We start from the raw sequence: 27,601 nt of genomic DNA, 5'->3' as shown, positions 1-27,601 counted from the left end.
TTCCAAACAGGCTTTGCCCCTCCCTTTCAATAATTTTTTTATTAAAAAAAAAAAGATTTTTCCAAACAGAGAAATCCTGTTATATGTTCACTGTAAGATACAAGAGGCTGCTTGTGTATTTCATTATCTCGATAAACTCATGGTGGGATTCTTACCAACAAAAAGAAAAAAAAAACTCATGGTGGGATTCCCCCTCCATTTCATTTCAAAATATTTGCATGACGACGGTCCCCATTATCTTTCAGCATTATGCTGAATGAGCTCTTTTCCACAACTTCTGCAAATATAAGTTAACAAACATAACCAGCAGACCCATTGTAAACAATATCAACCTCTTTTGTCACAATCTGCCCATCAGCTATATATTTGCAAGTTGGGACAGTATGGGTTCTTTTACGCCATGATAATTTTATTTAGAAAAGCCCCCTATACCATAATAGAGTGAGCCAAGCAATCGACACTTAGACCAGTATGACAGGTTCTTGTCCGAATGTGTTTTCATTTCAAACAACCAGCCAATATCATAGTATCTTTTCTTTCGGTTAATGTCAAATACTTAAGATTCATAATCCAGGCCAGAGTCACCCCAAAACGATCTGGATCTCATCCTTGGATCAAGAACAGTTAGGATTGTAAGATCCAATTTATATTACATGTCACACAATGATCACAAGATCCAACTCGATCCAATAACGGCCAATAACTTTTCATGAAATAAAATTGTTACATATTTTTTCTCAATAGACCTAACTCCAAATTTCTTTCAAAAGCAAGACATATATCAAATAAGTCTACCCCAAATCTCAGTAGCCGGAATCTTCTACCTAGGGTGATGCACCAACTTCGAAACCTTCTCAGAATCTCGAAAGCAGACCTACTTCCTAAGCACTTCCTTGCTAAAAGCATTTCTAATGTATCCACTCCACGCCTGCTCGCCCAACCCCACCCAAACCCGCTCCTAACCCCGGCAACTAATTCCCAAACAACAAATATCCAAATATTCCCCGAGAAACATCTTTAAAAGCTTGAACAAATTTACAAATTAATACAAATGAAAAATAATCAATAATGGAAAGAAAGATGTGATACCACTCATGCTATTGCTTATGAAGCATGTTATACTTGCAAGTGTTTTTGGATGCCCCGTTTATCCAAAGGATATCTTGCATCTTCATGGGAGAAACATTTAAGGGCATCATATTTAAGTTAAAGTTATTGTCATGGATTACATCCGTACATGGAATATAATCCATTTAAAGGTGATCTTTGATATCTCAAAAGTTTTGGCCTAAGGAATCAAAGACAGTGCCAATCTCTCTTCTCCTTGGCAAAATGGAAAGCTCTATGTTGTATCATATGGAAACAATCATCAAGCATCTAACAACCCCATAAGGTGTTCCCATGTACCTTCATAAACATGTATCACTACTTAAAGTCTAGCACGCTGATAATGATATTCAAAAAAAAAAAAAAAAAAAAAAAAAAAAAATCAATTCACCATGAGAATGGAATCACATCATCTAATGCATACAAAGAATGGCATATGCTCAACCCTCCTCCCCTTTAGAAGCAAGAAGACCTACATTCAGAACCCGTCCTGCAATTTACCCTTGACACCTTTAACAGATACAAAATTTGTTCTCATGACATCTTCCAAGTAGTAAACTGCAAATTTTTCACCGTGATGCACAAAAAAAAAAGTCCTAGTAACACACCTTAAAATAGTTAATACCCAAACCACATATCATCTTCAATCTCCCCACCCAGTCACCTACCCACAAACTGAAAACACCCCCAAGATACAAAGTTTGCACACTTCCTCATTTTGCAACCGGTACCATAGCCTCTTTAAACACTACGTGCCTCCACCTTCCATGGAGAAAAGTAAAGGCATCAAATTTGTTACTTTTAAATCCTATTCTTTTCATAGATATATGTTCTTTTCCATCCAAAAATAACCCTTTCGTTATCCAGTTATTGCTTGCAAATCTGAGACTTTCCAAGGCATCCAGTGGTCTCTATGACATGTCACCACCATATCTAATCTTATAACGAACCTTAAATTTATCTTATTAGGTTGTCAAATCTAATCTAGTTTAAAATATTTGCCATCAAATCCAACCCAGTTTGCAATATTTGCTGCAACATATAATCGGCCATCTGTGAGGGGTATTTCCACCTTCTAGTTACCTACCAAAAGCTGACTCACTGATCATTGAGGATGGACCGCATTATAGTGTGCACATTCTCCACATATTGTTCCTCTTTCCTTTTTCACCCTCTCAACTTTTTCCCTGCTTTTACTTCTTCCAGTAGAATCTTAATCATATCTTCCATTATTCTTTGCATTTGCAAATATTGAAAACAACCAGTAATAATTAATAACCACAACTAGCAAGCTTAATGGTCATCCACATGTATTTCCCAGTGCTCAAAGAAAAACCAAAACTCATCCATCTCAAATTTCAATTAGAGATTTAGAGAATATATATATATATATATATATTCCAAATAATTGAAAGTCAAATCCATATTTTATGTCTTCTGGGTTCCTAAAAGTTCGTGTTGGCATGCAGCTGAGCTAGTTTAGCATTCTTAGCTTTCTTCTGCTTGTTAGCTAACATGACCTTACCTTTATTATGTAAAATGATTTTCAGGAGCTCCACTAATTAACATAACACTTCTCTTCTTCCATTTTAAACAGCACAAAATGACTCCCAACTATATATATATATATATTCCAAATAATTGAAAGTCAAATCCATATTTTATGTCTTCTAGGTTCCTAAAAGTTCGTGTTGGCATGCAGCTGAGCTAGTTTAGCATTCTTAGCTTTCTTCTGCTTGTTAGCTAACATGACCTTACCTTTATTATGTAAAATGATTTTCAGGAGCTCCACTAATTAACATAACACTTCTCTTCTTCCATTTTAAACAGCACAAAATGACTCCCAACTATGTTGTACAGGCTCATATTAGTCACTACCTATTTATTTATAAAAGACTTCAGGAAAAGACTGGCAATTTAAGCAGATATTGAAGTATCACAAGACTGTTGCATCCCCACCTACAGGGACCTATCATGAGCAACCAATCTGCACTACAGATCTTAAAAGTCCCTTCTTGTTATGATGCCATCATAATAAGAAAAGAACAGGCGCTCCTCATGCATCAAAACTATGCCTTTTTGCACAAATGGCCTTCCAACTGGATATAGAAAGACATCAAGCACCTGCAGTTTATTTGAAGAAAACCCCTAGAACATAAAAACCAAGTATTTCTAGAAAAATACTAATAGACCTACATTTGATACTCCATGAAACTGGAAACTAAAATACTGAGCACCAATGTGTATAATAATAATGGTCACATATACTTCAATTTGTTAGTGAACCTGGTCACATACACCTCAATTTCTTACTAACAGCACATTTCTCAAACAGCATCAAAATATATGTTTGTTTAGGAGCATGCTCCAATCATAAATTCATAAAATCATTATAATTTAAATTCACTGACTAATAATAACCACCAGGCAAAACTTATCTATGTCATAGATACACCAAAAGATATTAATAACAAAACAAGGTGAGCATGCGCGCATCTAAGTTCTAAGATGATACATGAATCACTACAAAGTTCATTAGTACCAAATTTATGGTTTACCATTATCATAAATTCCAACTATACTGTATTACCCCAAGCACCTCCTTAGTCAAGCTACTCCAAGTAATCAGTCAATGCTAGAAGAAAAGATATAGCAACAGATTCCAAAGCAAGCTCCATAGCAGGTTATTAATTAGTTATCTAAAGCTAACCACAATTAGCACCCTGAAATGTATTAAACAAAAAATGCCTGTACCAACACTTGCATATCTCAAGTAAGGATGAAGCTGCATCAAAACAAAAATTCCCATCAATGGTCATCCACGAAAAAGAGAAAGCAGATTCACTCTGCAATTATTACCACAAATCAAAACAACAATTGCTACCTTGACATCTATTTCAGGTGATCACGAAGAATGTGAAATCAACAAAACCAGACTGAGTGAAGGTTTCTCCTTCATGTCATTTAGATTAAATACAAAAACAACAAAACCGGTGTTTTATCACTTTCTTCGCATGCCAATAGCCATTTTCTAATTTAAAGAACAGTTCTATGTCAAGTAGCAGTGGACTCAGCATCGTTGCAATCAAAATGACGACCATAAATAACCTGATCCCAGACATTATGGAAAGGATAGACAAGTGAAAATCACATTACAACATTTATGGTCTTCAAGTGAATGAAATCAATATATCCAGGAACAGAGTTACATACAAGCATTTAGCGACAGACTTCAGAAATTAAAAGGAACTAAACGTATACAGCACGGCACCTACCTCGATTCCCGCTGTACCTCCATGGAACTGAACACCCAGAAGGCCACCTACTACTCCAGAGAGAGAGAGAGAAATGAACACCTGCTTTCGTAAACAAATAGTTACCTTCTATCTTTGTTTCATAATTTTTCTTGGGATATTAGTCAAAGCATAAGACACTTGTATTGTTACACCATCCACAATTGGATACAGGAAGGAAGTCTTGCTATCGTAACAGAGGGAGGAGAGAAGTCTGTCAACTGCTACATGTCCCTCCATCTCGGGCTCAGGATGGGGAGGAACCCCGAGGGCGACTGCGGGAAAAAGAGCCCTGGAGATGGCGGTGGCTGCGGCCCGGGCCCCAATATCCCCGCCTGGCCCATGGGCGAGAACGCGAAGTTGGGGGTCAGCAGTGGAGGGTACTGGAACCCGGGGGACAGCAGCGGGTAGGGCGACTTGGGCGACAGCATGTTCAGGAAAGCGGTCGGCGACGGCGCTACGAACTGCGACCCCGGCGACGGCAGCAGGGGCGGCGGGGCGTTGGCTCTCGGGGATGGGAAGGCGGGGAAGGGCGGGGAAGGGAGGAGGCCAGGGGATGGGAAGGGAGGAGGCTGGGGCTGGGGCTGCCGGGGTGTGTCGGAGCTCTCGAGGTAGCGCATGTAGGCGGTGACCGGGGAGTCGGCCCAGGCGGGGCCGGCGCCGCTGGCGGAGGGGAATGGCCGAGGGAAGAAGGCGGGGTTATTGGGATTGGAATTGGGGTTGGGTTGGACCTGGGGGTTGTGGTAGGGAATTTGGGGGGCGAGATGCGGAGGAGGAGGACGGGCGATGGGGGTGAGGGGAGGGGGGCGGATCTTCTGGAGACGCGTGCTGGGGGGCTTGGGGTAGGGGGGCCGGGGGGGTGGGGGAGGGTTGGAGGGGGGAGCGGGGTTGCTACCGGCGGGGGGGTCGCGGGAGGGGGTGCCAGTGAGCTGCTGGACGATGCTGCGGAAGTCTTTCTTGCTGATGTTGTACACCTGGGGCTGCGGAGCGGGCGGCGCCTGCTGCTGCGGATATTGCGGCTTTGCGTTCGCGGCGAAGCTGGGCTGGTGGAGGGGGCTCTTGCGGATGTTCTTGCCCAGCTTGTTAACGCCCAGATGTTGACTGTGATTCTTCGAGTGATCCATTCTCCAACAGTATGGATTTAGATAGATATTGTTTTTCTTCCTTTTTTTTTTTTTTCTATTGAATTTTTCTTTCTGGAGAGGAAGGATGGGGAGAGGGATGGATGGGAATGGGTTGTTTCATGTCATCCCATGGTTAGCATGAGGTGGGATTTTGGAGATGGAGAGGGTGAATAAAGAAGGGGACTTTGAGGAGTATTGACTTCTGAGAGTGAGGGGATCTGGACACCGGAGCATGCGGAGGTGAGGATGGGAGGAATGGGAAAACCTAGGAGGCGAATCGTCAGACGGCCTGGAGGGCGTGGAATTTCTTTGTGGGCGGGGTGAGAGAGAGAGAGAGGGGAGGGAGGGCCAGTGATGGGATGCTTACGTGGGTTTAATTAGTTTCAGGGACTATTGCCTGGTTCCGGTGCCTGGCTACTTTGCTCGGCTTTGGTTTTGCTACAGCTACTTTGGGTACCAGACATGGTGGAGCTCGCTTGTCCGGTCCAAATGGGAAAAAGAGAAGGGAAAAGAGCACGGACAAAGTCTGCTGCACCTGCAACTGGAAACTTCGCTTGGAAATTTAAGAGAGAACGGAGCAATTGAGGAAAACGCTTCATCCTCCTATTTTTGTTTTTAAACTGATTTTTACTTGTTTGGACCAATTAATATTTTTTATTTTGGATTCTTCATATATTTATATATTTTTGATCAATCATATTTATTTTATTATTTGATATGATGGATATTTGATCGAAATAGAGCTATCTTCATAAAAAAATAAATAAAATAAAATTATATAGATACAGATTTGACGTAGGACAATATTATTATCTGCATCTAATCCAAATTATTTCAGATATTTTTTTTTTAATTCATATCTATCCCGAGTATTAATTGGATTGGATTATATTGGATATTTAATATGTTGGCTAAAATTGACATGCTTATTATTCGATCTCATTTATGTTAGATCTGGAAGAATGATAGTGTTAATCCAAGTTTTACGGTGGTGATTAACCCACTCAAATATTATGCTTAATTAAATCAGCCACAACTACAAAAATAACGTAAGTAATCATTACTGTATAATTAAGCATTATTATAGTTATTATTATGCCGTTACCGTATGTTCTATCCATCTTACTAATATACGTCGAATCTTCTCTATAAATAGGGACATACAGGGGATGCTCAAAAAAATCTCTTGCTATTTCTGTTCCTACTGTTTTCTGAATTTCAATTGACGCAAGATCCGAAGGGTCTCCTATGAAAAAATTTAACATAATAATTTTCTTCCAGATCTATCTATCAATCGAAGAGCTACAACAATATTTATGTAAATATTTCACAATCATATAATTTATGCTTATAAAATTCTGATCTCCGTGAATCAAATATTCTCTATTTTTTCCCTAACGACACTGCCACCGTCCTTCTCCGGTCGGCGTCTCCCTCTCCCTCTCCCTCTCCGACACACCCACCAGCGGCCCTCGCTGCCGCCAAGATGTTCCCCTATAGACCAAGCAGTCGGCCTTGGTTTGGGCACGGGCCACGTCTTCCCTCTTCTCCAAATACGGATTATATTCACGAATAGGTTAACTTTTAATCAGATACCTTTTTTTCCTCTCTCTTTTCCATTCTCCGGTTTCGAGTCAGAGACGTGGCTCTTGCCGAGTGAGTACAAGTGGGTCTCTCGAGCCTAGCTCAGGGGCCTAAAGAACCACCTCACACTGGCACGAAATCTTCTTTTTATTTTTCTTCTACTACTGCTCTCAACGTCTCAACGCTAACAGAACAGAACCGGCCACTTCCCTTTTTGCTTCCTTTCCTCCCAATAAACTCTTGTCATCTTTGTTTTGTTTTCTTTTCCAATACTGAGAGTCATGACATTGGGTTGGTGGTGGGATGGCGGAACGTGACGTTGACGACGGCGCTGCCGTCGCCGAGGATGGAGAGCCCCCACCCACCGGCGGTGGGCGAAGACGAAGACGCTGTCCGGCACGTCACAGCCGAAGGCAACCTCCAAAACCATCGGTTCCTCGCTCTCCCGAGTCATCATACCGGCAATACGCATTGGAAAAGTATATAGTCTATAGATGGGACGAGGGGCTAAAAGTGCCTAAAAAAACTAGAATTGTAGTGTTCTTGAAACAACAATATCTGAAATGACGAAAACGACAGCAGAATAAATCACTTTCTATAAGATTATTTAATATACCCATGGTAAATAGAATGAGAGGTAGATATGGAATTATTAGTTTTCATATAAGATGCATATTTAGGGAAGGAAATTTTGTGCAAACCTGACAACCTTCCTGCTTAATTAAAACATTTTTGACTTCAAAGCTAACTGGTGGTGTTTACAAGGGAAGCAAGATATAGAGCTAGAACCAACAAATTGAATCAACATTTTTTTTTGGTAATTGGATTTATGAAACCAATATAGAATAAATATATCCAGAGCTGTCAAAATGTAAAATATCTAACAAATTAGAGGAAATATTTATTGTAGACATCCACAAAATAGACTCCAGATGATTGGCAATATCTGGTGCCATTCAGTCTACAATATTATTAGTTTCTCTGTAGACATGTTTCATCTCATAAGACTGAAGAGTTGCTCATATTATCCAATAATCTTATCTCAAAGGATGGAAGTTAGTGCCTGAAGTTGTTGATCCATAAAGCTATCTAATAATTACTATCAAGAAGTCCCCTTCCAGGATAATATGAGGAGTTTTTATAATTTTAATTGAATTAACTTTAAAAGTCTGGAGTTTTTCTCTTCTTAAAATGTAAGGCTTATATCTTAAGTTGCAAATCTATGCATACATATTCTTTATGCAGACCACGTCTCCTTGTGTTATGTAATTTTTAACTAAAGTAGATTGACTACCACATTAGAAATCTTCAGCATTGCTAAAGGCAAATTTAGCTACCACTTAACTGAGTAGCTTGAAGTAGATCTTGCCTATAGCTTTCATTAGAGTTGATTCCAATTTTGATAGTGCTTACGAATTTTAAAAAGAAAACTATCTAACATCAACATCAACTAGTCATGTATTGTCAATATAATTGGTCTATTTTAATGGGCAAAGCTGTCAAAACATATTCCCACGATGCAAAGTTGAGTTGATGTATTCTTTAAGGCTTTCTATAATATTACACCGCTAAATGATATATAATGTATACTTAGAATCACTAACAAAGGTCGGAAACTTTCATTGAATTTATACTAACATTCATGTTAAAAAATTATTTGATTGTGATGATATTGTAACAATTTAGGACTTCACTCAAAAAGGCTAATCGGAAGATGTTATTTATGTATTTTGGCCCAATATAAGTATTTAAGGTCTTCCCAATAAATAACCGATGTGGAACTATATATATATATATATATATATATCTACACAGGTCCTTATAAACTCACTCCGTTTAAGCCCTAATATCCTTACCATATTAAGGGTCCAAATACATACATCCATTCATGAAATACTATGATCGGCCCATGGTCAGTCCTAATAAATCCATGCTATTGTATCTCTTGGTCCATATGAACGATGAGCCAGATTGGCTCTGATATAATTTGTGACAATCCGAGATCTTATCCAAAAAGATGAGTCAGAAGGTATTATTTGAATTTTTTGACCCTGTATAAATATTCAAGATCTTTTCAGTGAATAATCACTGCATGATTAAATCATATCTATATGAATCCTCACGTACTCTCTCTATTTAATCCTGGATGTTCTCATTAGACTAAGGACCCATATCCATATGTCCATTCATAAATATCACGATTGATCCATGATTAACTCAATGAATCTATGCTATAGTATCCCCTATTCCATATGAATTATGGGTTAGGTTACATCTAATGTCATTTCTAACAAACCAAGATCTCACTCATAAAGACTAGATAGAAGATTTTATTTGGATTCTTTGGTCCTGTGTAAGTATTCAAGATGCTTCCGGTAAATAATCAATGTAGGACTAAATAGACCGTCATATAAAATCTTCACATACTCCTTCCATTTAAGCTCTAACTTCCTCGCTAGGCTAAGAATCCAAATCCATGCATCCATTTATAAATGTCATGGTCAATTTGTGGTCAACTCCAATGAATCCATGCTGCAGTATCTCCTAATCCACATAAGCTATAGACCGGATCAATTCTGATACTATTTATAATAACTCAAGACCTCATTCAAAAAAATTATGCAGAAGATATTATTTGGATTCTTTAGTCTTCTTTAAGTATCTAAGAAGAAAGCATTAGTTAGATTCTTTAGTCTCATATAAATATCCAAGAATTTTTCAGTAAATATTAAATACATACCCACATGCATCCTCATAGATATTCTCTCTAATCATTGTTCAACATTATAATATCTATCAATACAAGTAATCTATACTAAGATTTAGTTGGATAAAACTCAAGACTTTTCATAAAATTTTTAAAGATGTTTTACTATTTTTTTAAAAAAATCAGAGCTCATATCTGAAATTTGTGATAAAAAAATAAATTTAAAATTTTAGATAAATCGGCATTTAAAAGTCAGGAGTTTTTCTCTTCATAGAATACAAGTTTATTTTTCAAGTTGCAAATCTGTGCTTGCATAATTTTCATGCAAACCACATTTTCTTGTATTATCTAATTTTAATTAAAGTAGTTTGATTATCATATTACAAATCATCAGCATTGCTAAAGCCAAATTTAGCTATGACTTAGTTGAGTACCTTGAATTAGATCCTGTCTATATTTTTCTTTGGAGTTGATTCCAACTTTGACGGTGCTTGAAAATTCTAATGAAAAACTATTCAACGTCAATAAGTTATGCATTGCCAATATGACTAATCTATTTTAATGTGCAAAGCTGGGAAGATATATTTTCCTAATGCAAAGTTGACATATTCTCTCAGATCGTCTATAATATTGCACTATGGAATGGTATATAATGTATACTTAGAATCACTAACAAAGGCTGGGAACTTCCATTGAATTTATACTAACATTTATGTTAAAAAATTATTAATTGCTATGACATTTTCTCCAATCATATTGCTTAATATTATAATATCTACGAATATATGCAATTTATATTGAGATTTAGTTGGGCAAAACTCAAGACTTTTCATATCTTTCTTAAAGATGTTTTACTTAAAAATAAAAGAAAAAACAGAGGTCACATTCTGAATTTGTGATAAAAAATAACTTTAAAATTTAAATAAATCAGTATTTAACGGTTATGAGTTTTTCTCTTCCTAAAATGCAATGCTTTTCCCAAGTTGCAAATCTGTGCTTGCATATTTTTCATGCAAACCACATCTCCTTGAACTATCTAATTTTAATTAAAGTAGTTTGATTATCATATTACAAATTTAACTCTGACTTAGTTGAGTACCTTGAATTAGATCCTGTCTATATTTTTCTTTGGAGTTGATTCTAGCTTTGACGGTGCTTGAAAATTCTAATGAAAAACTATCCAACATCAACATCTATCAATTATGCATTTCCAATATGACCGGCCTATTTTAATATGTAGAGCTGGAAAGATATATTCTCCTAATGCAAAGTTGACATATTCTCTCAAATCGTCTGTAATATTGCACTATTGAATGGTATATAATGCATACTTGGAATCACTAACAAAGACCAAGAACTTTCATTGAATTTATATTAACATTCATATTAAAAAATTATTTAATTATGATGACATTTTCTCCAATCATATTGCTCAATATTATAATATCTACCAATATATGCAATTTATATTGAGATTCACTTGGACAAGGCTCAAGACTTTTCAAATAATTCTTAAAGATATTTTATCTTTAAAAAAAAAAAAACAGAGCTCACATTCTGAATTTGTGATAAAAAATAAATTTAAAATTTAAATGAATCGGCATATAACTAATCTAGGGTTTTTCTCTTCCTAAAATGCAAGGCTTATTTCTCAAGTTGCAAATCTGTACATGCATATACCACATCTCCTTGCGTTAGGTAATTTTTAATTAAAGTAGTTTGATTATCATATTATAACTCATCAGTATTGCTAAAGACAAATTTAGCTACCACCTAGTCAAGTAGTTTGAATTAGATCCTATCTATATTTTCCATTGGAGCTGCTTCCAACTTGGGCCGTGCTCAAAAATTTTATTAAAAAACTACCTGACATCGACAACAATCAACCATGCATTATCTACATGACCGATCTATTTTAACATGCAAAGCTACGAAAATATATTTTCTTAATGCAAAATTGACATATTCTCTCAAATTTTCTCGTTGAATGATATTGTGGTCCTAATAACATGGAAGGCATCAATAGTCCCGCATCGATTATGAGTCAAGAGAGACTCACGCTTATAAGAAAAGAAATAATTTTTTGACATTTTTTAAAAGATAAAATCGTGAAGTCCATGAACTGTACACATCAAAATCCTCTTTGATCGAAGCCTCTATATATTGTATACTTACAATCATCAGCAAACATCCAAAATTCTTTTTGAATTTATACTAACATTCATGTTAAAAAATTATGATGATATTCTCTCCGATCGTTGATCACATCGAGATTTAGTGGGTGAGACACGAGACGTTTCATAAAATTTTTAAAATATTTTATTTTTAAAAAAATCAGAGCTCACGCTCTTGATTCATGATGAATGTAATATCCAATTTAATGTTTTGTTTTAAAAAAAATCCGAACTTGCACTCTTAATTGTGATGAAAAACAAATTTGGGGTGAGAGAGGCTCGAACTCTCGACCTCAGGATTACTCAGAAGCTATGAGACCTACGCGCTAGCCAACTGCGCCACCACCCCAGGGGCGTCCTTTAGCTGACCGTATCACATATATGCCGAGAATACTATAATTTGTTCAAACATCGCGGGACTCGCCGTGAAACTTCGAAGCTCGATTCGAGCGCGGCTGCCACGCTCCCTTCGAGCCGGCATTTCCGCTGCCTTTTTCTCTCCTTACCCCTTCTTCCCTTCCTTTGCCCGCCCCCTCTCTCTCTCTTCATGTTTCCAAACTTACGAGCTCCATCCCCCCCAAGACCCAGCCACCCTCGCAAGCGTCCAAACCTTCCATCGTCATCACGTTCCATTCCAATTTTATATCGGTAAGAGTCCTCCATTAAGCCTTTTTTTTTCCCCCTTCTATGCTTCCCTTTTTTTCGATAATATCACATCTATGTACACCCTGCAAAATGGTATCCTCGCTTCACTTTTTCGTCAATCTTTCTTAATCTTCGAGACGCGTTTATTTCTGTGTTTCTAATCCATTTTAACCTTTGTTGCATAGAGTTTCGTAATGATTTTGCACTTTCTTATCAAATATCATTCGGATATTCGTTGTCTTTTTAGATTGTAGCGGGAAAAAAAAAGGATTTGTATTGAAGACGAAATTTGAATGTCTCTGTTTTTGTTATCCACATGCGTGCTAATTCCAAGAGTATTATTCGCATTGACAATATCTTGTTGAAGGAACTTGAAGATTGTTGTGGAAATAATAAAGGAATCTCAATAAGTAAATTGTGATTCAATTTTATTGCAAGAGGAATGTGTTGCTGGATGACATGTAGCTATTGATAGTAATGAATGATGAAGAATCTTCAAATGGTGGCATATAGATTCGTTTGATTGTTACCTGCTTTTGGAGACCTATCTATTAGAATATTGCAAATCTCTTAATTTAATATAATTATTCTTCCTTTGTTATTAAATTAATGGCTTTCTGCACATATTGAATAAATAAATTAAGTTTGGATGTTGCCCTATTTGTCCACACTGTTGTGAATGCATCTCTTCATTCAATGCTGACCCATTCAAAAATTCTAGTTATTTGGGTATCTAAGATAAGGTATTATACTTATTATAGGTTTATATTTTATTAAATATCCAATGTGGGATTATTCCAGAAAAAACAAAATTTTGAATTAAATATATTGTTAATAAGCCAACACCTACCACATAGATTGCTGCCTTGATGTTCATCATTATGGTTATCAATCGGCATGGACTTGATCTTAGTGTCATTTCATTACCTGCAAACAACTGCCACCTCCAAGTTGCATTTTGACTTGGTTGAGAGTTTGAAACTTGGTGTGATTTTCCCTTTTTAATAGGCAGTGCAGTGGTAATGCAAAATGGGATATCATGTTAATAATATGTAGAGCTGCTGAGCAACCTTGATGTAGGAAACGTTAAGTCCGGTCCCAGATGATCAGCACTCTTTTATGGCAGCTTGTGCACCTAATTTCCTTTATTTCAACAAATATCTTACTTGTGGTATCACATCCAGGGTTGTGCTCAGGCTGCACATAGACTGAATCACCTAACCGTGCTGGTTGGGTTTGGTATGCAAAAAAACATGTTTTTATGTCTGTTTTGCAACTCCTAATTTATTAGGTAGTCTACCCAGAAGGTCCCATGTGAAAGCAATGTGTGTGCAAGATTCTTGTTTTAGTCTGAAACAATTTGCTATGTTGCACTAAGTGACAAAACTATATGAATGATTGGGAAGAAGATTTTAACTGAAGCTCTTGCTTTTTTGCCCTCAATAATCATGACTGTGTGAGAATTACATTAGTCATGTTTGACAAACTAGAGGACGTTGAGACTGTCTCAGAACTGTCACTCTATGTATTGTTGCATGATGGTTCACCAGAGTTTCAATCCATGCTTTCTAGATTTAACCAAGAAATTCTGAAGAGGTGTTGAAACCGACATCCATCCTTTTTGACATAGTGATCAGGGTGAACTGTTGTAACCCATTGGGTTGGCAAGAGGGTTACAATTGGGTGGGTGGGTGGTTTGAAAAGTCAAAATTAAGCGTCTCTTTAATAGGTAATTCCCTATTACTACAGTACTTAAGCAGTCTACTTTGTGTGTGGCAATAAAAAATGAATAATTCTTTAAATTATCGAAGAAAGTATTAACTGATTGGTACAGTTTTTGCCAAAGAGTTTTCCCCCTATTTTATCATGATTAAAATAGGCAACTTTTTTTTTTTTAACTATTACATATTTTCTGAATATTGCAACAACCCTCAGTATGAATACACTAGATTTTGGACTTTTAACCTTTTTTTTGCCCATTTACTGGCATATGACTCACCTGTAATTTATTTTCCATTTGAGGATTGTTGATTGCCCAACCTCATTAGCTTCTCAGTCCTTATTAACCTCAGTATTGCACTGTGATTATGGTGCTGACTGGCTTCAGTCCCTGCATGACATATTCATCATATATCAACAGAACTCCAAATGGAACTCCATACAGTTGGCATCTGCTGTGAAATCGTCACTCATTTTTTCCGTTTTTCTGAAGAACATGCATTTCAGATTTTCTGATGTTGAATAATGGCTGCATTTGCCCTCTTCTTCAATACTTTAATGCATTCTTCTGGTCTCTTGCTTAACTCTTAGTTTCTATTGCTTTCATTTGAATGCCAACTTATTGGTACCATATGCTCTTGGTCTTTAATTTTCTGCTTTTGATTTCCTTTATTCTCCAAAAGGAAGTATGATCGTGAGAACTTTTATTGTCAGCATGTGTTTGGGTGCTTATGCGTCGGAAAGATTACAGATGCAGAGAAACACATGATTGACTGCTGTCTGGTTTTGGAACATGTGAAATCTATGGGCCTAATTGGGTTGTAATGCGCTTTGGTGGCAAGGCATTGTAGCTTAAATTGTGTTTTTTGTTCTTTTAATGTCAGTATCCCTTTTGATTGAAGGTTTATTTATTGAAGAAGGGCAATCAAGTGCTGTTTCAGGCAACTTATTTGACTTCAAAATCAAGCCAAGACATCAAAACTTCCAGTAGCAGGTATACGGAATGATTGCAGGGAATGCAGAAAGCAACCCTGGTGACCGTCCTCCATATGGTGAACCAAAGGTGAGTATTTACATATGATTTAGCCTCTCCTGTTAACCTCATTAAGAAAACACACTATTTAATATTCTGGTTATCTGTGACAGCAAGCTAGCAACATAAAACCTCTTCATAAAGCCAATTGGAATAGATCTAGAAATAGGGAAGTAAATGTACCAAAGATCATGCCACATGAAACTTAATGATGGGTAAAGCTCAAATGCACTAATGGAAATGCAAACTGCATGAAAACTTCACAGTTGTTGCCGGTGATTCTTTTAGATAATCTATCTATATCTTGATTCCTGCAGATGATCCAGTCATCACCAGTCATCACAGATGACCTAATTGCCCGACGCCTGAAGAACAGGGAGCGGCAGCGAAGGTACAGAGCAAGGAAGCGCCTTGAAGCAGATATGAAGAGGTCATGTTTGCCAGGCCAACATGCATTGCTGCCAAGTGAAGCACAATCAAATGGAATCTCTATTAATGTTAATACCCACCAAGCTGTACTGCCACTTGAATCTCACACAGCTGGACCCACTATTGCATATGAAGCTCGTGTATATTCTGGTCGAAAGTGGAAGAGGGATGCAAGAAAAGCACATTTATTCAAAGAGCTAATGGACCCATCAAATGTACCCATTGTGCCTCTGTCCATAAAGCCATCATTAGAAGCTGGATTCCATTTAGAGGACCATACAAACCCAACTGGAAAAAGAGAATGGAAAGCAGATGCAAGAAACAAGGCGGATGTGGATGTGGGGACACATGAGGATGATCCCACTAAGTAATTCTCTCCAGGATTCTTCATTTCATGCGACACAAGGGTGGAGAAGACACTGTTCATCAGCTTCCAGATAAACTTGACGTGTAGATATTAGGCTGGGTTGCTGGGCATTCTGCTATATCCAAGATTGAGTCCAGGAATTTGGGCTCTTTACGTCAACTTTTTTGTAGCCTATAATTTGCGTTATAGTTTGACGCCGCAACAGGTTTTTGCCAAACATCTCAAGCTGTTGGGACTTTCTACTTGCATGATTGGTATTCTAGCTGGTCGTGATATTTCATCTTGTAATAGAACAGAACAAACTCTGGTTGGAAATTGATCGCCTCACTCACAGGTATCTGAGCAATTCTTCTTTTTGCTTTTATAGAACTTTCTTCGAAAACTTTAATAGTCATGTTTTAAAATAATTAAAAATTTGCTAACATTACAATTTTTTTTAAAGAAAAATCAGTGGATGTGCATGGATTGGGAGAAATTATACCCTACATCAGGTGTATGGTGTCAGTGGTGCACTAGGCCAATCAGATTTTTCATTAATATAGGACTTATTCATCATGTGGCTGGTCTTGGATTGCCGCCTCCCTTACATCCTCTTAGATCATTCCTACGGTGCACCTGGTGTAGGGTATAATTTCCCTTGAATTGGAGGTGCGGTGGGCATTACTTATAAGCAAGATTGTCTCTCTTTATGCCGACCCAAGGTGTATGTCCCCATAAATCTAGACATACCCTCTGGTTCGTCACCTTGCCGAGGGCTGGGAAAGATGAGCCAGAGGCTGGACTGGTCTACCCTGGGACCTACCTAGTGATGCGATATTGATATTGAGCCCTGGCCCGGCCCGGTCCGGCCCGATGGATGCACAGGTCTACATCGAATGAGTCATTATCTCATCGAAGCAAACCATTTGGCGCTGGAGAAACCGTACATGGTTCAGCTCATCGTGACAATGAAATACAACAGTTGGCATAGGATGGTACTAAGATCGCGGGAGCTTGGCAACTTAATCAGGAAGGACTGTTGGCAGCAAGGAACGTCTTCAGAGCATCTATGTCACGGTTGGAAGAAGGCTTTTATTATGGTTATGAATTAGTTGATGGTTCATACAGTGACCATGCACTTAACCCGCCAGTCCGATTCCTTGTGTAGGCTATCACGGAACCTTTTGTTGTTCTTCAAAGCCACAAATATATTGCCACAAGGGAATCAGCTGACATTAGATTCTAAATCCTTGCTCTGCCCTGAAAGGCTTCATGGTTGTGGGCAGCAACTTTTGGAATTCACGTTGTTTAATTCTTGATTAAAAAGAAATCTAGATCAAACTTATGACTTGGGCAGGATCCTCTGTTTTGGTCTTTTTCCTGCAAACTTTGTGAAAATAATTCATTGCTATGATTCAATTCCCATTTTATTAAAAACAGAAGTAGAAGGTGTTTCTGCCCCTTGAGAGAGTTATTTCTTTATATGGTCTTGCTTAATTCTTTCCCCACAGCACAAAAAATTAATCACTTCTTCTGAAGCCCTGAAACAGGCATTCCTAGCATTACCAGGAATGACATTTTTTCTTTTTCTTCTTCTGTTTTTTTTTTTTTTTTTCCGAAGAGGAAAGGATGGGGAAGCGTCCGGTCCAAATGTTTGATTCTGAATTTAGAATTTCATGGCAGTTGGATTAATCTTCTCGACTATTTTAAGAAACAAATCCCTACGGCTGTCTTCACAATCTGCCGCTGAAATAGCCGCACCTTCACCATGAGGCCTGTGTTACAGAATGAAGCGCGGTTGTAGTTGCTACAGAATGAAGAACAGATAGAGTAGCAACCTCCAAAATTTTGCAACAAATTGGAGAAATTAGCATGCAATTTTTATTCTTTTTTCTCTCTCTTTCTTTCTTTTTTGCTTTTCTCTGAGAAAGAGTTAGGCAGCCCTAACCAACTCGCCACTGCATTAAAAGTTGTCGACCACTCTCACCAATCATTGGTGGTAAAATATTGGTAGCAGACTTGAATAAAGACCCACGTCAAGACACGGATAAAGTCACCAGCAAATCAACCATTACACGTGCCATTTCATTCAGGCAAACCATCACCAAACATGGAACCAGCAAATTAAAAAAAAAAAAAAGCTCACAAGGCAAACGAGTCTTTGCAAGTCAAAAAGCCATTAACAACGGTTACCACTTGTTATTTGATCGACCACCAGACTCTTCACACTAAACATGCACTACCTATGTACAGACTAACCAAACCACTTGATGAAAGAGCCACCACATTCTAGCGTCCAACAACAATCCTCTCCATCCTCTCCGAGCACCGGCAAATCCATGTGAACTATAAGCACAATACAGAGTTACCAACTAGGCCGAGGTCTAAAAACTCCTCCCACCGCCATTATTAGCCACCAAGCCGAGGAATCCTCGCAAGAACCACCCAAGGTTATTAGGGAACCAGAATTACCTATTATTGCTCGTGGGATCAGCCACTCTGGCAAAGAGCCCAGCACTGAGCTGCTCCTGGGTGTATACCCTACCTGACATCTTCACCGTCGCCTGCTGGATCATGAGATCTTTGACGACGGACACACTCGCATAATGGACGTCGAGATCGAGGTCTTTTAATGCCGCCATCAGCCTCGCCGCCGGGTGATTCGTCTTATGGCACTGCACCCGGATCATCGCCTCCAGCCCCAGGGTCTTTACCTCGATCTCCACTCCATGGCACCGCCCACCGTTCATCAGTCTCGTATCTGGATCGGGCGGCTGCGAGGGCCGTGCTGGGGCGGAATCGCGCTCTGTCTTGAGGGTCTCGATCTGGGCCTGAAGCCCCTCCTTATCCGACTCCAAGGTCTCCAGCTTGGATGTTAGCTCCTTGATGTAGGAAATGGCGTCCCCTAGAAGGGAGGCCTTGTCCATCTTGGACACGTTGGGCACCACGGCGCGGAGGGCGTAGAACCTCTGGTTCAGCTTCTCCCGGCGCTGCCGCTCGGCCTCCACGTGATTGAGTGGTTCACTCCGGCCGTTGGCTGGCTTCCGCCCGCGCTTCCTCGGCCGCTTCTCCGGCTCGACCACCCGGCCGCTCTCCACCTCCCGCACCGACGCCTCGAGATCCGAGTGGTCGGAGTCGCCCCCGCCGAGGATCCCTCCACCGGATTTCACCGGACCGGCGGACGAGGGACGGGCGGGAGCCGACGAGAAGGACAGCATCCCCTCGTCGATACTTCCTCTCGATGTGGCCCCCGTCGATCGCTTGTTCTTCTTGTCGTCCGGGGCGGTCTGGTGGTGGGGGAAGAGGCCGCTACCAGGGGTGGGAGAGGAATTCCTCTTGCTATTGCCAAAATTTAGAATCTCTCCGGTTTCCGGCTTGAAGGATGAGGGAGCGGCAGAGCCGTTCATCACGAACTCGGAGAAATTAAACCCTTTGTTGCCGAATGATTGGGTCTGGAAGTTGCTATTGCCGTTGCTGTTCTGATTTTGTTGCTGCTGCTGGTTGTGGCGCTGTTGCATCGGAACCGAGCTAGGGCTTTCCGTAATGGTACTGGAGCTAGGATTGTCGAACTGGATGGGGGGTTTGGTGACGGAGATCTCAGCCGTGGCGGAGACGGGGGAGACGGAGTCCTTGATCTCGACCATGGATGGATCTGCAAGCCAGAGTACCGAAGGATCGGTCTCCCCATGGTCGGCCACGGCCGGCGTCGCCGCTGGCGGCAGGAGCCAGGATCCTGAGGGGACATCCAGGCCGTTGAAGTTGAAGAGGACCCTGATCTTGTTCATGAGCTCGAAGTTCTGGTAGATGAGATCCGTGGATCCGAGTTCCAGCACGCCGCTCCCCACCGGGACGCAGACCATGGTCTGGAGGCCGAACACCTGCGCCTGCCTCGCCCGCTCGCAGGGCGCCATCGCTAGCAGGTTCGCGCCGGTGATCCAGGTCGGCGATTCGGAGAAGAGGGCCTGGCCAGGCAGGCCGGCGCCGTCGACAAACGACTGCGTCATGGACACCAGAAAAAACCACTCCGTGTCGGTGACCTCCTCCTCCACGGCCTCATCGGGCGAGGATCCGGCGGCGCCACCGGAGATGAGGGAGTTAAGCTCCCTGAGCACCCGCTTCCGGTGCTCCTGTTCCTCCGCGGAGGCGTTGGCCTTCTGCTTCCGCTTGTCCTCCTCGCATCCCTTGTAGTAGCCATCGCCCCAGCCGAGCAGCGAAGCGCCGGAGGCCACGTCCACCGATGACTGCCAGAAGATGGCGTAAGTCCAGGTCTCCCTCGCGCCCTCGATCACCGTCAGGAGCCGCCGCTGGAGCGTCTCCTGGTTAAAATACGCCGGCGGTGCCGCCGGCGCGGATGACGTGACGGCGGACTGAGGGGAAGGCACTTGGCCCCCTCCAGCCGCCGCTGCGGCGGGCGGCGGCGCCCAGGGGAAGCCCTGGAGGTCGGTGGTAGAGGCCATGAAGGCCTCCATCATAGAGGCGTTGTCGTCGGCCCACAGGTTCATCTAGGGGGCGGCGGTGCTCGGGCTCCGTCACATCAACGGGATCGTGCCGGCAGGGTAACCGTGGTAACTCTCGGCTCCGGGATGGGACCAGAGCTGCACTCCACTATGATTAGGATTGTGGCACGCGGCTTTAGGGCTTCTAAAACGAGGGTTCGGCGGCGAGGAAGGGACCGGGAAAGAGAGGGCGAGGAGGAGGAGAGAGAGGATCGGGACGCTGAAAGGGGACGTGGGGTTTGTTGGACCATGAGGACAAGAGACGCGAGTCTTTCATATTTGGTATGGGTGTGGGCGTAATTTGGCGTTCATTTAATTTGAGTTTAGAATTTCCATTCCTATTTTGACCTTTTTCTTCCATTTTGATGGCTGCTTGGCTTTTTCACTCGGTATTCTCACCCGGCGATTCTCTCGACCGCACTAATGTGCTGTCACCGTAGACAATATTACGAATCTGCCACTAATGGGACACAGATAGCACTATGTGCGGCTCTTAGATCCGCCGGATCTCGCGGCCCTAATTAGATCTTCCTCACGTGGTATTAGCGTCCGCGCAGCGTCCGGATAACGGCGGCGTTTGCTGGGAGGCCTTGCGGTAAGAAATTCCCCGGAATTCCGGGAAACGGGAGATTGAAACACCGTGGTTTATTCCCGTTAAAAAAAATAATTATATTTTAATTTTTTATAATTTTGTCGTTTTCTATTTACGCATGCAGCCATGTGATTGGCTTCTCCTACGACCTCCAGGAAGGAAATCGCCGGTTTCATTGACCATAGGTTGGCCCACGCGCACAAGGGGAAGATAAGACCGGGAAGGAATCAAAGACCCCTTGCAAAAAGAAAAGAATCAAAGACCAGAAAAATTAGGGCAAAATAAGCTAATTGGCAATAAAAGAATAAAGCAACGTTTTTTTTTATTTTTTTATATATATATGGACGAAACCAGAGAACTTGAAGCGGCCGCCAACCATTACCGTGGTGCGTGAAAAATTATATATATAGCTATAGATATAGGTAAATAGGTCGAGATTTTATATTTTAGTAGCGTAGAAATATTTTTTTAATAATAATAGCAAAGAAAATTCGCAGCACGTTCTGCTCTCCCTGTCCGCATGAAAACAACGCTTTATCTGTTCTCATCGCCACGTGCCCAAAGAGCAATAAAGTTTGCTCGTCTTTTACGGTCACCATTATAGCTTCCTGGATTGACATTGAAAATAAAATATATATATATATACATAGAGAGAGAGAGAGCCCCGTCGGAGGAGCCATCATAGAGTTATTGCTTTGGATCGAGATGGCGAGAAATGATTCGTCGGCACACGCGTCGCTCCCGGTGCGGGGCCCGCGGAGGGAGGGTTGGTGCAATGAGATGGACCCCAATGGTGGCATTGCGGAGACTCTACCGTGCGTTTGCTGCTGTGCTCTGCTCTCATTAAAATTAACAAGTGATGTGGGTATGTGCAGCCCAAAGCGAGATGGATTGATTAATATATGAAGGGGGTCGTGATGATGAACGGTGATTATTGAAATCCACCAGGTGAATGAATGGGATAAAAGCTGCTTTAAGGTCAAGGTTTAAGAATTTATAAGAGCGGAGAAAGATTTTCTTCTTGGTCTTTGTTTTTGGGGAGAAAGTAAGCTGACCATGTTCTCCACAAAAGAGAACAGGGTAATTAATTTATACCTTCATACCAAACGTGTTAACTAGATTAAATTCTGAGATAGGTGCTGCATTAATCTGGATTAGGAGGCAGGGGACAATGCACCCTGTTCCTCCCGAGGGGTGGGTGGGTTACACCGCTGCAATTATTAGAGTTTCACCACTCCATCCTTGACTTATATAAAGAATTTCTTTTTCACCAAAAAAAATATATAAAGAATTTCTTTTATGAACTTGTACGAACTCAGTAAACCATAAAAATTTCATGATTCCTCCGCATGGAAAGAATTTGTCTTTAGGAGTTTTCTTTTAAAGTGATCTTTTTGCATAAATCTCACGAATTCATATAAACCATGGACAACCATGTATGGAGTGTGTACCATATCGAACCAAGACCGAATGATGATATGGAGAATATTCCCTTTAGTCTTGGTACATACCAAGGGGAGACCAACTCGGGACAGGCTGATCTAGTCACCTTGGTTGTAGGTGACCTAAAGCAACAGTCTCCTTGGTCCATGATACTCGATGGTAGTTACGTTCAAGATCAACATCCGATCATTATAGCACAAACACGGTGCCCAAAACTGTTGGAGTATTGCTTATCCTGTCGAAAAACCACCAGCATGTGACCTTTTTTGGCAAATCCGACCTTTAATTCAAGAGTCTCAGCTACTCCACCCGCCACAGTTTGCGTTAACTCCTAATCCCAAACCACTTCGAGAAGTCGGCAACAATAAATAGCATCAACGGATACTTTATATTGATAGATGACTGTTGCAGTTAGAATTTTTTCTGGATCAGAGGTGCTGTAGTGAGGCGACGTCCAATGAATCAGTAATGATCGAACTTAAAAAGAAAAGCTTCTACCAGATGTAGCTCCGACGAGAATCCTCCGATGTTCAAGTCATATTTTCTGCAACAGATGAGAAAGAATAAACGTTTATAAGAAAAAGATGAGGCTAAAAGACCTTTTTGCCCTTCATTATGTCTTTGAGCGGTGCCATATCTTGGTCCTTTGACTTTCTTAAATACTATCACTTCACAGCAAGGCCGCTGCCTTCAGGACAAGAGTCACCTGACAAGAGCCATCTGCCTTATTTGAAGGGATGACACGATTGAACGGCAGGAAGGTCTCCAAGAGTTATCATGATAAGCCGTTGTCTTCAATGACTCAATTTGGCAGCTGCTTGAAGACTTCGGATAAAGGCTATCAGGCATGATAGCCGAACCATAAATTAGGAGAAATAAGCCTTGAACTGATCGTGCACCAGCAGGCGGCGAGCTTAGCGTGAATGTTGGAGTCGGGGCCAGGGGCTGAAGTCCGATGGTTTGGATCAGATGCCAAAGTGACTTGATGCCATATGAGGTGACACAATCCGATGGGATCGTGTGAGGGCCGATATCTCCAGAATAATAAGTTTTAATAGTGAATGGCTTCGAGGCCGATTAGAAGTAAGGATCAGCCAAAGATCTCCAGGGAAGATGCTAAAATTAGGGCTTCTCTTGGCTCGATGCCCAATATCCGAATGTCACATGTGAACCGATAGCTAAGGACTCGACTGAGGTAAGCATTAGCCATCCGAATTGAGATCATCTGTCGAAGTTTCGTTTGATGGACGAAATCAGGTGGTCGAAGTAGGAAGTCCGTTTGTCCGAAAAATCAAAGTCAGCAGTCGAGGTGGGGTCGGACGCATGCGGGGAATGCGGGCAACTGCGGACCGAAGCTGGAAGCATGAGCGTATCCTCTCTTTTTTCTTCTTTTACACTTTTTCTCTGTCCTTCATCCCTTCCTCTCTTTCTTTTGTCTTGTTGTGATTCTCATGAGAGAATGGGATGAGAGAAAGAATGACAATCAATGCCTCTATCAAGTTCAAATGATCCAAGATAATTCTCATAACATATGCACAGTAGATGATACACAATTGTGAATTAACGAAATACATGGGGCAGCATGGTCAAAGGAGATCTTTTAGTGCTGTGGTGGGCAGATCAGATCAGATTGGTAATATGCTGGATCTCCGATCTCTTCTTATCTTCGATCCAGATAAAATTTTTCTCAACAATGACAAAGCTTGGCTAAGTTGATTTAATTTACTCATTTGGCTTTCTTTTCCCACCATCACCGTGTATGCTAATCATAAATTATTATATAATTTGCTTCTCTAGCCAATCTTCAAAAGCATATTGTTTTGGCCTCTAAGACCACTGGACTTGTAACTCCGCAGTCAACTAGGTAGTCAGTCGCCGCACGCTTTAACATAGATGTCCAAATATTTATGATTCATGGCCATTTTTCTCTCTTGTGATACGGTGTTCAACTCCATATTTTGTTATCTAGTCATTCTTAGTTTACTCGCACCGCAAACAATCCAGGAACTATAATATCCAAACGTAAATAAAAATTTAAAAATTTTGATGCAAACTTAACTAATCCTCCTCTAATATTGATCAAAAGTTTGCAACTTATATGAGCAAAAAAATATTACAAAATGTATGATAATTTTTTTTATATTTTCTAAAAAATTTTTTCTTCTATTTTTCATGATCATTCTTCTCTCCTCTTCCTACTCATCTTTCCTCCTTTCTACCACTAATGGCAATCATTATCTAGATGATGTATCGACAATATTATAAAAAAAAATTATTGATAAAAATTATTCTTCCATATGTATTCTAGATCTCTAGCAAAAAATTATCATATCATTTATTATTAAAAAAATAACATGTTATCCAAATTTAATTAAAAAAATTAAATAAAAAAATTATTTTAATTATTGACTGATAATTTTTGTTGACTTGAAAAAAAATATATATATATATATATTACAACTTGTTACCAGGTAGTTCAGGTTATAGATTGTACGATAGTTCTAACCAATAATCTTTCGGTGGTAGGGAGTCCGTGGAAAATAAAGAAAGATAGTTCTTTCCTGCAAACCAATTCAATGGGACATCGGTGTCGTGGGACCACGTCATCTGTCCAATGTCCATGTCATCACACCATCACACAACAGCCATTCGAGCATGCCTCTTCCACGGACGGATGTAGTTAGCAGTGCACTTTCAATTCTCGCGGTCATTCATCATCATTACCATCATTTCTCTCACCTCATATTTATTGAGGATGCGATAAGCGAAACGTGCTGGTGGGCTCGTCCTTGGTGGAAAGCAGGTTCGGTGAACGTGAGCCGCGAATCATTTTCCAGCAGAATAAGAATACGATGCGCCAGCCTACGCACACAGGACGTCCTTCCACACGTGGCACTAGGTGACTGGAACGGATCTCGGATGGTCGAATTATGACTTGCCAGGTCAGTCGTTTCGTGGGCCATACCATCTGTTAATTCTGCGGGGCTGTTACTGTTGAAACGTGGCTGTCGTTTGCTGGGACATGGGAGTACAGTTGTCGGCAGCCTGGAAGAACGTGCCGCGGTAGGTCATCGGTGCTCCACCGTCCACGTGGCGGTCTTACTTGGCCTTTCATGGACCGTCCTGCTAGAGCGCTGGGGTGGGTCCAAGGGTCCTTTCGCGAGAAGGACGGAACCCCCGTCCGGTGCGCGGGCAGGACGAAGCGTCCCCACGATCGCGAGAAATTATTGCCCGGACCACGCCTAGGTAGACCAGCGCGCATCTCGGAGCACGCGCACGGTGGATAACGCGCAATCTGGAATTCGTGAAAATACAGGGGTGTATGTGGCGTGTTAACCACCGTGGGATCTGGGTGGTCTACCTAGACCACCCCCAGGCAATAATTTTTCCACGATCACCGCCTCGAGCACGTGCTGAGATGCGACTTGCGTCCGCCAAGTTGGGATGTTCCGCCGGCACGAAGCGGGTAATAATATTCCTCAAGGAATAGGGTTGAAAAATGACAAAAAAGTAAAACAATATCTTACCGAAAAAAAAAAGAGTAAAAAAATAATGAACATTATTTTAATTGACCAAAAAAAAAAAAAAGTTTCATTCGACAAATAGAGGTTTGAGAAAAATATTATCATCCTTTTATTTCTTATATTTGATATTGATTGTTGTTATTTTCAAGTTTTAAATAGTGAATAGGTACTGCAATAGAGATTCTTTATTATTCAGTTTATTTTATATTAATTTTCTTGTTACAGCCAGCGCAGCAAGGAATCCAAACGAAGTTGCAATGGGAAAAGGATTGAGCCTAAATTATTGACATATAATATCTAATGGTTTTATTGGTTTAATTAGTTGGTATTTTTGAATTTTATTAAGTCGATCCAAATGGATATTCTTTTTTCCAGGACATCAACATGACCCAAACCTTAAAATAAATTTTATTGGAGCAGTGAACGCTCTATCAAGCTGATTTATCCAGGACATATCATTACAAGCATCCAACAGGCTGGGCCATGCCATTTGACCTGCTTGATTTGATGGCTAGGAATGGGTGGATGCATGGCTTGCATGACGACACAGCATGCAGGAGATAAATAGAGAATGAGAGAGACATAGTGAGACCTAAAATGGCTCAGTATTATTGAAAGGTCCAAACTTCCATTTCAGAGACAAGATAGAGGGAAGGTGGCCCGATGAATGCGGAGTCATATTCCAATCATCAAATCAGATATATGTTCTACTCTATATAGTCATCTTTCAAACAATATAATGAAAACGACTAGATGAGGACACATGACTATTTCATAGGTTGTCGGCAAATGCACGTATAATGTTTGTGATGAGCAAAGTGGAACGAGTCTTCGATGAGTGGCTGTGATTAAAAAACAGAGAAATTGATAGATGATTAATTTAAGAGACATAGATATATGGAATGGTTATAATGCTCCTTGCTCGATCAAGTTGAAACATGTGTTTCAGCTGCTTGAGAAACTGTGGTGGAATATCTTAGAGTGGCTAATTCTGTAATAGGTTAAATATTTGATGGGCCGGGAGGAAGGAGTACTTCTAGACTCGGAGGTAGAAGTACAATGAGTCATCTCAGCAACTGGGAAATTTTAGCACCTACACTAGAAGTTGTTCGATTGAAGTAAAAGCAAGATTGGAGGAAACGTGATATTAAATAACCTAAGAAGCAGGTCTACCTTCATTACTCTACCCTTCAAAAAATAAAAATAAAAGGTCCCTGTATGTTGTCCCTGAAAGTGGCACCAGATATGGATGGGAAGAGTGTTTTTCGTAGAGATTTTCACGATTAGGATGAAAAAGAGTAACACCATGCTGATGCAAAGTTTTCTATGTTTTCAAAGAAATTATATATATATATATATATATATATTGCGTCAAAGCTCTGGGA

The 27,601-nt window shown here is 40.6% G+C and overlaps 3 protein-coding genes and 1 non-coding gene across 4 annotated transcripts; 1 reads left to right on the top strand and 3 right to left on the bottom strand.

Moving 5' to 3' along the window:
- Nucleotides 1–4,240: 4,240 nt before the first annotated feature.
- Nucleotides 4,241–6,108, bottom strand: LOC105054312 (protein HAIKU1). Its single transcript, XM_073245554.1, has one exon. It carries the CDS (start codon nucleotides 5,522–5,524, stop codon nucleotides 4,625–4,627), a length of 900 nt encoding a protein of 299 aa, XP_073101655.1. The 5' UTR covers nucleotides 5,525–6,108; the 3' UTR covers nucleotides 4,241–4,624.
- A 6,145-nt stretch (nucleotides 6,109–12,253) lies between these two features.
- TRNAM-CAU (transfer RNA methionine (anticodon CAU)) lies at nucleotides 12,254–12,338 on the bottom strand. The gene is given in 2 exon segments: nucleotides 12,254–12,289; nucleotides 12,301–12,338. It is a non-coding gene; the product is annotated as a tRNA-Met (tRNA).
- Nucleotides 12,339–12,446: 108 nt separating this feature from the next.
- Nucleotides 12,447–16,510, top strand: LOC105053845 (uncharacterized). The gene is made up of 3 exons (XM_010935159.3): nucleotides 12,447–12,637; nucleotides 15,256–15,416; nucleotides 15,704–16,510. The coding sequence occupies exons 2-3, from the start codon at nucleotides 15,357–15,359 to the stop codon at nucleotides 16,184–16,186; spliced, it is 543 nt and encodes a 180-aa protein (XP_010933461.1). The 5' UTR covers nucleotides 12,447–12,637; nucleotides 15,256–15,356; the 3' UTR covers nucleotides 16,187–16,510.
- Nucleotides 16,511–18,321: 1,811 nt separating this feature from the next.
- LOC105053846 (transcription factor MYC2) lies at nucleotides 18,322–20,912 on the bottom strand. The gene has a single exon (XM_010935160.4). It carries the CDS (start codon nucleotides 20,661–20,663, stop codon nucleotides 18,630–18,632), a length of 2,034 nt encoding a protein of 677 aa, XP_010933462.1. The 5' UTR covers nucleotides 20,664–20,912; the 3' UTR covers nucleotides 18,322–18,629.
- Nucleotides 20,913–27,601: the final 6,689 nt, after the last annotated feature.

The sequence above is a fragment of the Elaeis guineensis genome, chromosome 11 (genome assembly GCF_000442705.2).
Source record: "Elaeis guineensis isolate ETL-2024a chromosome 11, EG11, whole genome shotgun sequence".
NCBI classification, from domain to species: Eukaryota; Viridiplantae; Streptophyta; class Magnoliopsida; order Arecales; family Arecaceae; genus Elaeis; species Elaeis guineensis.
The sequence above is the reverse complement of the archived record's forward strand: the minus strand, read 5'-3'. Positions and strand labels throughout refer to the sequence as shown.

Excerpts from the sequence above, each read along its gene's own strand:
- LOC105054312 (XM_073245554.1), bottom strand. The coding sequence starts at position 5,524 with ATGGATCACTCGAAGAATCACAGTCAACATCTGGGCGTTAACAAGCTG.
- LOC105053845 (XM_010935159.3), top strand. The coding sequence starts at position 15,357 with ATGATTGCAGGGAATGCAGAAAGCAACCCTGGTGACCGTCCTCCATAT. Across the intron at positions 15,417-15,703 it reads CTCCATATGGTGAACCAAAG|ATGATCCAGTCATCACCAGT; the intron begins GTGAGTATTTAC and ends TGATTCCTGCAG.
- LOC105053846 (XM_010935160.4), bottom strand. The coding sequence starts at position 20,663 with ATGAACCTGTGGGCCGACGACAACGCCTCTATGATGGAGGCCTTCATG.